Source organism: Pectinophora gossypiella, chromosome 2 (genome assembly GCF_024362695.1).
Source record: "Pectinophora gossypiella chromosome 2, ilPecGoss1.1, whole genome shotgun sequence".
NCBI classification, from domain to species: Eukaryota; Metazoa; Arthropoda; class Insecta; order Lepidoptera; family Gelechiidae; genus Pectinophora; species Pectinophora gossypiella.
In genome coordinates this window covers 10,945,099-10,961,464 of record NC_065405.1, presented here as the reverse complement: position 1 = coordinate 10,961,464, position 16,366 = coordinate 10,945,099, and the positions used below count along the sequence as shown (strand labels likewise).

General features: G+C 37.4%; 3 protein-coding genes across 6 annotated transcripts; 1 reads left to right on the top strand and 2 right to left on the bottom strand.

Annotated features, from left to right (window-relative positions):
• Positions 1–50: 50 nt before the first annotated feature.
• Positions 51–298, bottom strand: LOC126371667 (uncharacterized). Its single transcript, XM_050016969.1, has one exon. It carries the CDS (start codon positions 296–298, stop codon positions 122–124), a length of 177 nt encoding a protein of 58 aa, XP_049872926.1. The 3' UTR covers positions 51–121.
• A 6-nt stretch (positions 299–304) lies between these two features.
• Positions 305–1,161, bottom strand: LOC126371653 (39S ribosomal protein L53, mitochondrial). The gene is made up of 3 exons (XM_050016968.1): positions 939–1,161; positions 612–739; positions 305–465 (listed from the first exon to the last, which is right to left on the bottom strand). Exons 1-3 carry the CDS (start codon positions 1,082–1,084, stop codon positions 305–307), a joined length of 435 nt encoding a protein of 144 aa, XP_049872925.1. The 5' UTR covers positions 1,085–1,161.
• A 256-nt stretch (positions 1,162–1,417) lies between these two features.
• Positions 1,418–16,303, top strand: LOC126376034 (protein argonaute-2). Of its 4 annotated transcripts, none has more exons than XM_050023220.1 (14): positions 1,418–1,573; positions 1,748–2,082; positions 2,174–2,374; positions 2,505–2,748; positions 3,019–3,241; positions 3,454–3,699; positions 4,343–4,508; positions 5,571–5,695; positions 7,025–7,209; positions 7,931–8,097; positions 8,537–8,685; positions 11,310–11,487; positions 11,926–12,117; positions 12,379–16,303. In XM_050023220.1, the coding sequence occupies exons 1-14, from the start codon at positions 1,555–1,557 to the stop codon at positions 12,685–12,687; spliced, it is 2,739 nt and encodes a 912-aa protein (XP_049879177.1). In that variant the 5' UTR covers positions 1,418–1,554; the 3' UTR covers positions 12,688–16,303. The 4 variants fall into 4 exon arrangements, with proteins under 4 accessions (XP_049879177.1, XP_049879161.1, XP_049879170.1 ...); XM_050023204.1 differs by having other exon boundaries at positions 11,292–11,487; XM_050023213.1 differs by having other exon boundaries at positions 1,425–1,573; positions 1,745–2,082.
• The last annotated feature ends 63 nt before the right edge of the window (positions 16,304–16,366 follow it).

Here is a 16,366-nt window from a genome sequence, read left to right as displayed (position 1 = left end):
TCAAGAATTTCCTTTTTACCTTCCCAACTATTCAAAATAAAAGCACTGTGTTATTTTGGTAACATATATAATGTGTTTTCTAACAAATAAGCATATACAAATAGACAAAATATAAAGCAGACTATTCTACAGGCTTGATAGTGATGAACCTAGACAGGATGAAGACAACTAGTATTGTTGACATCACAAAGAATACAACAAATATGTAAAATGTGTCCTCTGAGAACACATCAGTGAAAGCTGGTATTTGGTTGTATATCTCCTCAACAACATGCAGGTTCCCCTTAGTGCGAGCCATCTTTGGTTACTTCTTCTTACTCTTCTTCTTTTCTGATTTAGTCTGAATAGTAGATGTTGGCTGCTCAACTGGTGCTAGGGAAGACACGTGTTTGTTCAACAACTGAAGGAGCTCCAAACAAGTTAGATTTCCACTTTTAAAAGTAACTTTTTTGACATCAGCAGTTTCTGTAATCAATAAATATGGAAAAGAGTTAGGTACATATCAAAATAAGTTTTAATCATCTTCACTTATTTACTTCATACTGTTTTTATGTAGTGATAAGGATTTGAATACTTCATCAGACAATAGAGTAGTACATATTTGGTCTCACCTGCAATTGATGGGACTATAGTTATGTCAACAGTAGGCTCACTGCGATCACAAACAACTTCAGTTTTAAGGGCGCAATTAGGGTTTGTGAGTGCTATTCTCGGTGCACTGATATAGTGGAGGAAATTTCTGGAACACGATAAATAAGAACTAAGGTCAAAACAATAGAATACCTACATGCATGAATATGTTCATGGCTTTTTGAGGTTATTAGCGAATTAATGTACCTACTTTCCAAAATACTTATTAAAGTATAGACAGATAAATTATAAAAGAAATAACCAGATATAAATATCACCTCAATCACGGTTACAAATTGCAATAATACCTTGTGTGGGTAACGTTGTCGCTAAAAGGATCAAATTTTACGGTAATTCTTTTTGCAGCCTTAAGATTTATGTTCTTTAATTGCTTCCCAATAGCAGAAACGACGCCTCCTGATCTTCTGATCGTACCACTGTATGGAATAGACATAATTATTTTCAGAAATTCAGGATTTCAGGGATCGATCAATAAATTACACGAGCGTTCCACATACACTTTGTTCTTGTTTATTTTTAGCATACCGATTAGAAAGAAATGTTGCTATACATTTCAAGAGACAGAACAAGGACAACAATATAAAGCATTGCAGCTACTGGAAAAACTGTACTTGGTCTACGTTCCATTTGTAATGACAGCAGGATAGAAATATAGACTTAATATGTGTGCGACCAAGACAACATATTTGTCATTCGTATGGCTGCCAACATTTTGCTTCCGTTGCCTAGTAACTTTATGGTGTAGAAAAATTTGTCTGTTTATGGTCAAGCAAATGTCATATAAACGTCAATCGTTCAGTTCATTATCCACATCAATTCGATCACATTGTGGCAATTTCGACACGAAAATCTTATACAAAATCATTAATTTCAGCCTTTTGCTTATTTTAATATCATAACAAGATGTACCCCGTTGGGCAACGTAAGTATTATGGCTTCTAAACTCTCCTAACATGCATTTGATGAACAGCATCATCCTTTGTTTGAGTGGCCTAAATAATGGTGTAGGGAAGAGCACACTCGTAATTATGAATGTGGTAACGCGATGAAGAGTGCATTGTCGTCTAAAACGAAAGAAAATGTTATTTTTAAGCAGCTCCAGCGGGGGAGACAAGCAGTGGAGCGGTGGGTGTGTCGGGCGCCGTGAGTGCGGCGGCGGGCACTACGGGAGCTGCGCCAGGGGCGGCGAGCACGGCTCCGACCACGGCGTCTCCGGCCGGCGGTGCGACGGCCACAGGCGCTATGTCCATCGTGTCACCAGCCGCTGCTCCACCGCCGGATCTTCCGGTGCTCACGTGTCCACGCCGCCCAAATCTTGGCCATGAAGGCAGACCGATTATGCTTAGAGCGAATCATTTCCAAATATCAATGCCAAGAGGTTTTGTACATCATTACGATGTCAATATACAACCAGATAAATGTCCTAGAAAGGTAAAACAGCATGCAATGCACATAAAATTTCTTTTTGCTTATAAATAACAAAATTGTTTCTTTAATTACAAATGTTTATTAAAAATTTTAGGTGAATAGAGAAATTGTTGAGACTATGGTACATTGTTACAATAAAATATTTGGTGCCCTCAAACCAGTGTTTGATGGTAGAAATAATTTGTACACAAGAGATCCTCTCCCCATTGGTAACGACAGAGTGGAACTTGAGGTGATCCTGCCGGGAGAGGGAAAGGACAGAGTTTTTCGTGTTACAATCAAATGGGTTGCTCAGGTAAGATTTGAAAATGCTTATTCTCTTTCTCAACATAATGTTGTTTTCTCTTGTTAATGAGTTGAGTCATTAAATTATGGTAATAGCTAGGAATGGAAAATGTAATGTACACTAATTATTGTTTTACTAGGTTTCACTATTTGCATTAGAAGAGGCTTTAGAAGGACGTACAAGGCAAATCCCTTATGACGCTATCTTGGCACTTGATGTTGTGATGAGACATTTGCCATCAATGATGTACACACCAGTGGGCCGCTCGTTTTTCTCATCTCCTGAGGGATACTATCATCCCCTTGGAGGGGGAAGAGAAGTATGGTTTGGTTTCCATCAGTCTGTCAGACCAAGTCAGTGGAAAATGATGTTAAATATTGACGGTAAGTTGTCAGTTTCATTACAAATCTTTTATACATTGCATATATATTTGAACTTGCTGAGATCTCTAATTATTACATAATTGTGTACAGTGTTGTAAATGGCTGACTGTATAAGTATTTATCATTTATGTTTCCTTGTTTTACTATTATTAGTGTTGTGATACTTTAGTGCGACCTAAAAAGGAAAAGATTAATTTTAAAGTGTCTCAATTCCATCTTCATAATTATGCTGAACATGTGTTTTAAACGAAATTTCTATTATTATTTCAGTTTCGGCAACTGCATTCTACAAAGCCCAACCAGTGATCGAATTTATGTGTGAAGTATTAGACATAAGGGACATTAATGACCAAAGAAAACCTCTAACAGACTCACAAAGAGTCAAATTCACGAAAGAAATAAAAGGTCTCAAGATAGAAATCACTCACTGTGGTACGATGAAGAGAAAATACAGAGTTTGCAATGTGACACGCAGACCCGCGCAAATGCAGTCGTAAGTTTTTTGTTATCTATGTTACATGATACCTATTGAACTCATTATATATTAAAATGTTTTGTTGTATCTAAACCGCAAGATTGTATTTAAGCAGATTAAAGGGTCTTGAAAGTTTGCTGGCAGAAACTACTTGTTACTTTTTTTTAAATTGACTAAAAAAAGTTAAAGAAATGATTTCACTGGCTTTAAATCTGAAACATTTATTGCAGATTCCCTCTGCAGCTAGAGAACGGACAAACAGTGGAGTGTACGGTAGCTAAATATTTCCTGGACAAGTACAAGATGAAACTACGGTACCCACACTTGCCGTGCCTACAAGTTGGGCAGGAGCACAAACACACATACCTCCCATTAGAGGTGTGCAACATCGTGCCCGGACAACGATGCATTAAGAAACTGACAGACATGCAAACATCCACCATGATTAAAGCCACTGCTCGCTCAGCACCCGATAGGTAATTTAATTTTATTACAGGAAAATCAATAACATTGAGGAAAAACTTCGTAAAATTACTATTTGTTATGTTATTGTTTGTAATTGTGGCAATTTTTACATTAAGCATTAATATGTTTAACATCCGTAATCTCATGGCTGTCACCAATAAGTGGACAGCATTGTTAACTCGTTCCAAGGATTGCACAGTAATTGAATCCAATAAGCACCATCCGGCATTGCATGGATCAAAATAAGATAATAGGCTCTTACTGTAGAGAAGCTATCTCACTACCATTCATATAATAAAACAATTGAAAATGGCATTTCTCCTACTTAAGTGGTCTTAAATTTACAGAAATACATTAAAGTGGTTCACAGGTTTTGTTAAAAGAGGGTTTGGTATATGGTCATTGATGTAAACAACCCAATCAAAATAAGCAGTTCATTAGTAACTTATGTTTATATAGGTAATGTGATTAACTAAGTACAACTTGGTATGGACTTTAATGCTTTACTTTAACCATTTTTGGTTTATAAACTCATTAGTAAAGATGCTTCCCACAATATGTCAAAGGAAATAATTTGTTATTCATAGTGCAACCTTAACCTAATTTGGTCCATGTGGCTGTAAAACTGAGTAAATCATGACATATTATTCTCAGGGAACGTGAAATCAACAACTTGGTACGACGCGCGAACTTCAACACGGACTTGTATGTGAAGGAGTTTGGGCTGACGATATCCAACAACATGATGGAAGTGAGAGGGCGCGTGCTGCCGCCGCCGAAGCTACAGTATGGCGGCCGCGTCTCCTCACTAGGCGGACAAGTAATGTTTCTTTCTATTCGATCATATTTAGAGGTTTCTATATTATGATCGTGTAGGAACTAGCAACTCACTAAGCAGAAGTATAGCAACTTTTTTTATTGGAAATTCTGTCGTTATGAGGTCGACGACCGACCTCTACACCAGAGTTGAGGTTCAAGGTTACTTAGCCCCCAAAGACCACTAATATGTGTAACTATTTAGAATGATTTCAACTCTATTGTGGATAGAATAAAGGTACTGAGGCACCCTAGCTGACTGGTCTGCAATGTTCATTTATTAATGTCATTTGGATTTTAATACGAACGAAATAAATACTATGAAAATACACTCATTCCGTTGTTGACCAAGCTTATAAATGGTAAAATTATACTTGTAAGACATACTTATATTTGCAGGCGACTGCAAGTTTAATAATAGAACTGAATGCCGTGAAGATGCGTATCATTTAATTTGTTACTTGCAGCCATTTATATTGACTAGACCTACCTTTTATCACTCACTTTCTTTATGTTTCTATTACTGATTATAGACTGATTACTGATGATAAAAAAAAAAGTTACTGTGGTGTCCCCAAGTCATTCAATTGTTTGTTTTATAAACTCACAGGTGTGGTACCTAATGTGGTACGAGTAAGTGGGTCAAGGCAATACGCAGTTATCGCTATTTTGTGCTTAAGTTATAGCAGATTAATATGTATGTTTAGTAGGAATTGTTGACTCATATGAATTTATTGTTCGAGCATTAGGATGTAGAGTTTTCGCTTCAGTTTATTACCCCCGATACGTATATATTGTGGAAGTCGACAAGGCTCTCACGTACAGTCAGCCATGGACGAGAGATAGTGAGTGGTAACCTGTAACTCATATTCATATTCATTTAAACCTATATATAACTAAACCTATATTCTATAAAACGAGAGTTTATGCATGTATGTATTATGTATATGAGCTCATACATAAATCGTTGCAAGATCGAGTATTATATACGTATATCTATACATATATCTATTCTTTAGTTATTAACCGAAAGAGTGGATACATGATGGCATTATGTTGTCGACAGCAAGCGCTGCCGAACCAGGGCGTGTGGGACATGCGCGGCAAGCAGTTCTTCATGGGCGTGGAGATCCGAGTTTGGGCCATCGCGTGCTTCGCACCACAACGCACAGTCAGAGAAGACGCCTTGAAGTGAGTGCTTTTAAATAACTTGCACATAAACTGGTTCTTACGTTGTCTATCTGTTAATGTTCTTGACTAAAAAATAAAGTATAAATGTAATGTAATGTAGTATATATATACTACGCACACATGTGCACAGCACATATGTGCTTTAATTATAATAATAACCGCGTAAACTTAAAACAATGTAAAAAATAAAGTTTGGTGGGTCAAATGTGATAAAGGTGCAAGGCAAATATTGCGTTTTGATCTCAGCTCCAAATTCTCTTAACCAGCTGCAAAGATGAGAATTACCGACGGAACCGTGGGTTGACGTAGCAATCGATCTAATGGGTCCTTTGCCGAGTGCAAGGTAATTGTAACATCTTGTGGTAGTTGACTATTACTCTAGATGCAAGGAATTTATTTGATTCTTATCCAAGTCCGTGATAGCAAATCTATTGTTATTTTTTTCACGGGAATTTGAGTATATGTATATGTATTTCTACATACCTATACCTTTTTTAAATGGAACAAGTTGTTGTAAAGACAAGGCTGGATAGCTGCCATACTTTTTTGTCCATTTCTTCAATAAGTTCCATATCAGATCACTAGCTGTTTATTTTCTATTATTAAACCCACTTATTTGCTATCATCACACTCTATAGGCCAATGCATAGCATGCATTTTTCTTTGTTATGGCAATGGATCGCTTAAGAATACGACCATTCTATACACTTTACAAAGACGACATTCAAAACAACCCACGTGTTCTTTATTGTGTATTAAATATAAAGCTAACGACTCCCAATTAGGGTAGTCAGAGGTACATCCATCGCAAGATGAACTAATACATGGGTACGCAGTGGCGAGGTATGAGCCTCACTGATATTTCTGTTAGACCAACGTGATAGGTGGTGAGCCGTATCGTCGTATATAATAGTCGAGCCCATTGTGTTAGTGAAAACTGCACTATACACACACTACCTACCACTACTCTACTACCAGTACTAGCTATACATATTTATACAGCTTTATTACCTATCCTCCTTCTATGCTGTTCTGGGAGCAAATAAAAAACATAGAAAACGTTCAGCTGCTTGTCTTCCCGGGCATGTCGTAAAAACCGACAGAGGGATTGTGTCCTCTAACATGATGGACTAATGTTATGGGCGATAGGCTGATCCCTTATCACCATAAGGTTCATCATATCCAGCTAACGATATCGTATCAACAGTGGCTGCAAGTTGTCTTTGATTACTTGTGGCTCTGCCCACCCCATTAGGGATTACGGGCGTGAGTTTATGTATGTATGTATTACCTATCCACGGAAGTTTAAACCCAATGTGAATGTTACAGAAACTTCACACAGCAACTCCAGAAGATATCGAACGATGCGGGCATGCCGATTATCGGGCAACCGTGTTTCTGCAAGTACGCCACCGGGCCGGACCAAGTGGAACCCATGTTCAAATACCTGAAGTCTACGTTCGTACAATTGCAACTGGTCGTCGTGGTACTACCTGGAAAGACGCCCGTTTACGGTATGTCCATGTTGATATAAAAGATGTGTGTGAATGTAAATTAAGTTTAAGTCATTTTACGGGAATCCCCTTATTATAAAATAACTTTCCGCCCTCGGCTCGGCGTGAATTTCGGTTATCGCGCGCGGCATTTCTATTTCATCCCTAAATTATATAAAAGCTATCCAGCAGATACCTCCTAATTTTATTATATCTGTCATTTTCTTATCCGTCGAATATGATAGAGACGGATGATTGACAGCTGTTGATTTTAAAATGCATGAAACAATAAACCGAACAAATCAAATAGGCAACTTGCTGATATGGAACCACACCCGTTTAGTCTTCTTCTTATTGTGTGGGTTGTGAGGTGGAATACCAGCCTCATCAACCCTGGTGTCAGGGTTATGATTAGGCGCCAAAGGCCCCTGACATGGGTCATGTAACGATTACTCACTTACATCAGTAAATAGTAACCGGGACTAACGTCTTAACGTGCCATCCGAAGCACGGATCATCTTATTTTCGGACAATCGGGTGATCAGCCTGTAATGTCCTAACCAAACTAGGGATCACAAAGTGATTTTTGTGATATGTCCCCACCGGGATTCGAACCCGGGGCCTCGGGATCGTGAGTCCAACGCTCAACCACTGGACCACAGAGGCCGTTTACCCGTTTAGTAAAAAGTTACTGATTTGACTAGCCTATTGGTAATTAATTATCATTGCATTCTCCCCACAGCGGAGGTGAAGCGCGTAGGCGACACGGTGCTCGGCATGGCGACACAGTGTGTGCAGGCCAAGAATGTGAACAAGACCTCGCCGCAGACGCTCTCCAACTTGTGCCTCAAGATCAACGTCAAGCTCGGCGGCATCAACTCTATCCTTGTGCCGTCGTTGCGTCCCAAGGTAATATTATCTATACTTATAGTTTAAAAAAAAAAGTTTTCATCTCGAGCTCCTCCGTGCTTCGGAAGGCACGTTAAGCCGTTGGTCCCGGCTGCATTAGCAGTCGTTAATAACCATCAATCCGCACTGGGCCCGCGTGATGGTTTAAGGCCCGATCTCCCTACTCATCCATAGGAAAGGCCCCAGCAGTGGGGACGTTAATGGGCTGATGATGATGATAGTTTTTGATAGATAAGTTTGAAAGTAGATTTGTTAAATAGGTGTATTACGAATAGCTCGCGACTTCGTTTGTGTTCTTCAGTTATCAAATATATCCTGAAATCGGTTCAGCTCCCCGTTTAGAAGCAAGCCGGTAAACCACAGGACCACAGGACCATTTTGCACAGACTACACATAGATGGTTTAGATAGTAATGTTAGTATAAAAACACCCGCCGCAGGTATTCAACGAGCCCGTGATCTTCCTGGGCGTGGACGTGACGCACCCGCCGGCGGGCGACAACAAGAAGCCGAGCATCGCGGCCGTGGTGGGCTCCATGGACGCGCACCCCAGCCGCTACGCCGCCACCGTGCGCGTGCAGCAGCACCGGTACGTACCGCCCCCCGCGCGCCACCTCACAGGACAACAAGCTTCGTACAAGCGCCTGTCTAGCGCACCAGTACACGCGTGACGCGTATTAAACCTTTTCAAGTCGGATAAAGGTCTCGGCAACCAGGCTGAAAACCTCCAATGGGCTAGTTTCCAACTAATCAAATCAATTACTTTTTACTAAACCTCAAAACACGAAGATACTAAGGAAATTGTAAAGCCCACTGACGTCATAGAAAAACGTGATAAAATGTCGGACTTATTATTACGTCTTTCTTGATTAAAATTAATAAATAAGGTAAAAAGAAAATATTTTTCTTTAGTTTTAGATCTGTTTTTATTTAGTAATCACAATTTCATAATTTATCTTGAACCCGGTACACGACCCAATGTAATCAATTTCGGAATGGTGTGGATGGTCGCCTTGAGAGCAGATTAGGCTGTATGACTATTTAACATTGCCTTGCACTATGGGAAAACACAAATAATAGTAATAAAAACTTTTTCAAAACGTTCAAATAATACTAAGATCACACTGTTGAGGAGTTTGCGCGATTGTGCTCCTCAGCCATAGCGCTTTCCGAAACAGTAGTGACGGAAAAGACTAAAATATAATCCTGATTTTAAATATGTATATTTATAAAATCCCCCAAGCGCAGTTTTTATTTTAACAAAGCTTGTGCTATTAAAATTAAAAATTAAAATTTCTTTATTTCAGATAATAATGATCCATAATTTACATAATAAAAACGTTCAAATAACTTAAAATAATAAATAAAATAAAATAGAATTAGATAAAACAAATAAAATCAATTAAAATATAAAACAACGCTCACACTATTCGAACGCTCAATACATTTGTCGTATTATAATGTCGGTTTGTTATATATTATAAACGCTTGTATACGTGCGTTACACAGGCGCTTGTATGAAGACTGTTCTCTTTTAACTATGTCTATTGTCCACAATCAAATCATTTAATGAAGTAAGGGAAGTTCTATGCGTCGATATGAATATGCTAAATGTTTTATTCGTTGATATGTGAAGCTGAAATAGAATAACATTAATTAAAGTTTGGTCATTCAGCATTTCTTGCCTTTAAGTCAAGAATTTATATTTTTTTTGGATTGATTAGACACGTTAAATTTGTTCAAGTTTACCAATGAAATGATGACCTTACAAAACTTTTTTTTTAAGAAAAGCCAAAATTATCTAATTGTATGACAAGCCTATCGGTGTTCCTATCGGTGCGTAGAACTTCATCTTACATTTTTGTTTTCGATCTCTCATCCTGTACCTTGTTTAGTCTAAACTTGTTTGTTTTTGTTTACTGTACCAAGTGAATGAATTCCCTTTATCATTCCTGTTACACATGCAACTATTGCACTGTACTTTTTCTCTTATCAGCCAAACAGATGAACGGCCCAGGTACCCTAAATTAACTTACTTACTACTTACTCTACTGGCTCAGTGCCTTGAAGTGGATTTTGGCCTGTTAATAGATGCCAGTTTTCCCTGTTCCCTTAATTTAAGATAATTTATAATATTTATTTTTTCCTCGAGGCATTACCGTGCCCATTACCTCTGCACTCATATTTGTAAATGTAGCACTAAGCGCAATATTGTTTCTTGTGTATATCGCAGCAAAACATATTATATACCGAAACTCACTACCGTTATCATTCTCATGTACCTTAATTCTTACTTAGTGCGGAAAATAAGAAGTCAGAAAATTATTATTGTTTATACTTATGTTGCATTTGTTCTAAAACGTTGGCGATGTGGTGGGGGTAACCTGTCACCATTAAGACAGTACCAAAATGTCTGGAACTAAGTTGTATTTTGTGGGTTGGCAGGGCAACGCAGATATTGACGACGGGGCGATTTTAATAACTTTGAATAATCTCAAGTTCTAAACTCCCAAGCTGTCTGTCGTCATTTGATCATAATATCAAGTGCATAAGATGTATCTAAAACAGCTGCAGTTAACACAATAAACAATATTACGCTGTCTTACGTCCGTCTAGTGTGTTGCAAATACATATGTATACATGTATATATGTTGTGAATATTAAAACAAGTGGAGGGTCTTCATATAGAAGTCTATATTTATAGATCCTCCGCTATTTGCAATTTGTCATTATTAATTAGACTTTGGTCAATGAAGCTCGTAATTTAATGGCTGACTTTGAAAGCTGAAAAAGATTCGTCAATTTCCATTTTTGTTTGTCTTGTAGCTGCTATTTTTATGTATAAACTGTAACTACATATAACCCTCTACTAGCTGCATTGACCAGATATTGTAACAATAACAAATATGTAGTTTGACCGCTTCTCGTCGTCGTATATAATCAAAAATGGTTCTTTATAGAACCTGTTGTACTAATCTATAATCTGGCTAAAAAGAGTAGAAAGTGGTCGTTATATTATACTAACCAATAATCATATAAGATAATCTCCCCGCCTTTCTTATTAACCAATTTTCTATCAAAGAGATCGTAAATCTGTAAATCTTTTTTATATTATAACAGTGTTGCCAATTAAGCAAACAATGCATGTTTTTTTCTACACTTTTTGGCCTGACTGTGATGAATGGTTAATTGTAGTATTGACGATGTGTGCAGACAAGAGATCGTGCACGAGATGAGCAGCATGGTACAAGAGCTGCTGATAATGTTCTACAAGAGTACGGGCGGGTTCAAACCGCACCGCATCATCATGTATCGCGACGGTATTTCTGAAGGACAATTTATACATGTTCTGCAACATGAACTGACGGCCGTGCGCGAGGCTTGCATCAAGGTTAGTCACACTGCTCTAATATTAATAAGTATAGGGCTACTTTGCATTTTTAAAATAATTCACGTAACATCACACCGAAGGGGACCACTCCTCATGTAATAGGGGGCGAGCCTATGGCCATTAACCAGGCACAAATCATGGACACCACATGATATCAATTATCTATGATATTCTTACTAACAGGAATTCAAATTCAATATGTCGAATTCAGTAAATAATTCAAAAGTTCTGTAAGTATAAACTCCGTCATAAAGTTCGCATTTTATACGACACAAATATATTACCAGTCTGATCCGAAGATCTTTATTTAAAAATATAACTTTTTTACTGTTACTCACTTGTTCTAGCCTTCACTTTTACGAGTTTGTGATATTGTTTGCATTTTAACGTAAGATCCCGTGTATATTTATTAACCGTGTGATATTATTCAAACCGTAGCTGGAAGCGGAGTATAAGCCAGGCATAACATTCATAGTGGTACAGAAACGGCACCACACGAGGTTGTTCTGCGCCGATAAAAAGGAACAATCCGGCAAGTCCGGGAACATTCCGGCCGGTACCACTGTCGACCTCGGTATCACGCACCCTACCGAGTTCGACTTCTATCTCTGCAGCCACCAGGGTATTCAGGTATGTTCTTGTCTTCATACAAATGTGTACTTTGAAAATAAAAGTTTAGTGTTGTCATCGTAGTAATTTATTAGTTGCTGATAATGATATGATAATCTAGTGGTGTCAATTCATTAAACACAACATTTTGTACGTGATCCAACGTTTAGACAGACAGACATCTTACACTCGCAATCTCCTATCGAGACCACGATGTACCGCGCACGCCGCACAGACAGTTGCCGCTTGCGCTGCGGCGTACTAAACAGGGCTATATTCCAGGGCACGTCGCGGCCGTCGCACTACCACGTGCTGTGGGACGACAACCACTTCGGGTCGGACGAGCTGCAGTGCCTGACGTACCAGCTGTGCCACACGTACGTGCGCTGCACGCGGTCCGTGTCCATCCCCGCGCCCGCGTACTACGCGCACCTGGTGGCGTTCCGCGCGCGCTATCACCTGGTGGAGAAGGAGCACGACTCGGGCGAGGGCTCGCACCAGTCGGGCTGCAGCGAGGACCGCACGCCCGGCGCCATGGCGCGCGCCATCACCGTGCACGCCGTCACCAAGAAAGTCATGTACTTCGCATAGGCGGGCTCACCGGCCAAGTCGATCGGATAGCGCGATCTACCTGTTGTCGAGCCTCTCTAACGGTCTCACGCAACTGTAACGAGCTCAAACTAATATAACACCGCGATAGTGTTCCATCCGATGAGCGTTAGAAATTGACGAGTGCCCGCCGTCCGCGATCGAGCTCGAACGTACGTACACAATATACAGACCCAAAACGGCCCAAAGACGAATATATCGGAATTAATAAATTATTATATTGTTTTTATTTTGTAGCTGTAAATTGTGTAATTTTGATGCCTCGATGGACGCGTGTTAATGAAAATATTCGATCGACTTTGTCACGTAGGACGTTGCTGTGCGAATCGGATCTCTAGCTAAATTATTTCTTGTTCGTAACCATATTCGCCTGAGCGTGGTCTGAGCAAACCATGGCAATTATTATGAACTTTTGCAGCAAAATGAGCAGCTGTCCACTGTCTCTGATGTTACTACGGGAAACGAAATAAATAATCGATATTCCATTATTTTCTCTAGTAATATTCATCAGCCGGGAAGATTATCAATTTTCAAATATTTTTTTGAAAAAATATAAGGGGCTTATAGGGTTACGAAAACATTACTATACCTTCGTAAAGATCAAGACATTTATACTTTAAAATGTACAGAAGTATTTTCTTTATTACTTTTAAAATCTTTATATATAATCATCGCACGACACCAAAAGTTTAACAAGTTAACAGAGAACACCGCAGTTGTGCGATACAATATGGTCATTACATGGTAAATAATAATGAATGGGGATTAAGTGTAGGACACCTCTGTTGATTTGTTAAACAATAGTTTAAGAATTTATCTATATAGTATGTTAAGGAAACCTCGATTCAAAAAGCAATAGTATAAAATTATAAATGTTCACAAATTAACTACATTATCTTAGCTTTACTACATATAGCCTTATATGAAACTCCACAATATCAATAGAACTAATAAATGAATTTATTCTATATTATGATGTCACGTGTTACTCGCTGTAGAAATTGAAATGTGTTTTACATTAATGCCCACTACTATGCCAATACAACAAATACTGGTCATGACAATACACGGTGGATCACGTCTTCTGGTATGTACTGGCGTAATGGTGATTACATTACATTTATCATAATAATACCTATTTAATGAGATAATGAATTTAGCCATCTAAAGTATATTTTTAAACTAAATTTTACTTTAGTTTTAGACAGCCCACGGGTTCGGGTAACTTGTTAATGTCATTGACACTCATACACCAAAATAATAAAGTTTCTCCATGATAATAGTAAGAACGTATGGACCGCATATATTAGCGTAAGTAGTTTACAATTTTGTTGTGGAAATGGCATCTGCAAGTTGTTTTATTTTTATATATCGCTTAACTCTGTCAATAACGTGTACGCCTAATTATATACTTACCGTAATTAGTGCCTGATCAAATTATAGTAGAAATATGAGACATAAGATCAACATAATTATGTATATCGAAATATATATATATATATATATATATATATATATGTGTGTATATCGTGTGTCGGAGCCTTTATTTCTAGTTTCGGTTGCTGTTTAAGTTTGTAGAACTGTGCTACTCTTGTTACTTAATGCCTGCCAAATGTTCGGTGCACGTGCACTGGACGCATATTCTATCGATCCATTTTAGATATAGGCATATATTGTATGTAATAAGTTATTATTTTAATAATATAATTATGAATCTAAACAAGGGAAAAGGAAGTTCTTAAGTGTAAGTGCAATTTCAAATCTAAGTATATCATTCAAACGTGTATTTTAATATTATAATAATGAAATTTTGTATGAAAGCTCCAGGTATCGGTACCCCCTGTATAGCACTAGAGGCCAATGATTCGTTAGCTCGTTTTCAGTATGAAATAGATCTAGTATTTTTATATTCGCCCTTTATAAAACTAAATAACATTAGTAATAAATTGAAATTGTCTTACAGTTAGTGTCAATAGTTTCTGCCGAAGATCTCAGAGCCTAGCAATACACAATATAGAAATAATTAGATTCCTCCAGCACAATCAATTACTGTGACGTTGGCAATATGAAGATACAAATTAAAACTAATTCGTAATCTAGCGTTATGTGTCTCGTGTCTTGTTACTGTATATATGTTATTGGCGCTAAATTACTCTGCTAGGTTTAGTGAAACATCTTGATGCCGAGAATTAATTATAGTTACTTAGTAAGTTACACGATCAGAGAAATAGGTCATATGCAATAACTAGATACATTATTATTATTTCTGCTAATTTAAGATAACTTCAACACTGCAATCCCCCTGGAGGCCAAAAATATAAGGTTGTTTTGCCGCCTTTTAGTTTTAAGTTGATATTTCATCATTTCTTTCTTCTTTTCTGATATAAAATATCAGGTTTTAGTTAAAGGGGGCCCGGGTAGGTATTAGTGTTACATTAAGATATAGTCAGCTTTAATGTGTACAATTTAGCGATTATTGGTAGCTACTTAAAACTATCTTCTACTTGAAAATATTAGCTCAAATATTCGGGAATTAAATAATTTGTAATTGGATCATTGCATTTTAGATTAAGCACATTATCTTCTCCGGGCTTCTGATAAATTATGTCGAACTCCTTTTGATATACGAGTATATTAGTATTTAAGTTTTGTATTGTGTTCGCTTTCAAAACTAAATGTTATTAACGTTGGATCGTACATGGCTTGTATGTGAACGTATGTGTAATATTTGTTGTGTATTGCACACGAAACGCTTTAACTGTTTAGACTACACCAAGTTAGGTTTTGATATAGATTGTAAAATAGATTCCAAATTTCCTTCGTGCAGGGTAAGCATCATTATACTTATCGATTTAAAAGACCGCGACGTATATTAATTTTTTAAAATAGCGCTCAATATGACTGTTGTTCTGTCCCACACAATCCAGGGTTTTATGTTTTCCCGCCTCACTTCAGAATGAAATATCAAGTATATGAGTACAGAATATAATCTGTGTTTTATGATTCACGAAACATGATTTTGTTTCTTAACTGTTATCTCACTCCTTCTTTATCTTGTAATATCATTAGCAATGTCTTGGAAATCATTGACTACTCTTCAATTTGTTTTCTTTAACACAAATAAGTCACTTAGTACTCTCTTTCAAAGAACTCTTGAGTGTCATATAAGTCCGACTAGAAATATGCTAGCGCTTATAATTCCTGTAGATGAAGTAAACGCAGATTGCTATTCTCGAATTAGTAAGTCCCTTTGTTGTCGTTAATGTCCAAGCATATTTTTGTTCAGAATAAGTTAAAATTCCTTCATTATAGACATTTTGATATTACGACATCTACCTAGTCCAGTTTTCGGAACGTTAACTTTTGAACTTTTCGTTGAAGACCGTCTATATTTAAAAGTTTGAGGCTAAACTTGGAATCTGTTGTTTTAACGATTTATTATCAGTTTTAATTATGAAATCAATGTAAAAAACTTTTATTTAGTATGAATCATCATAACTTCATGCATTTGTAATCAAAAGGTAGCGATAAATTAATGTAGATGGACTTCAGAATAATGTGCAGTGCATGGGTTGTAATACAATCTGTTTACTTATTATTACTATTTGTTTTCTTTCATCCACCCTAGCATGGTCATTGAAAATATCATATAAATAATACA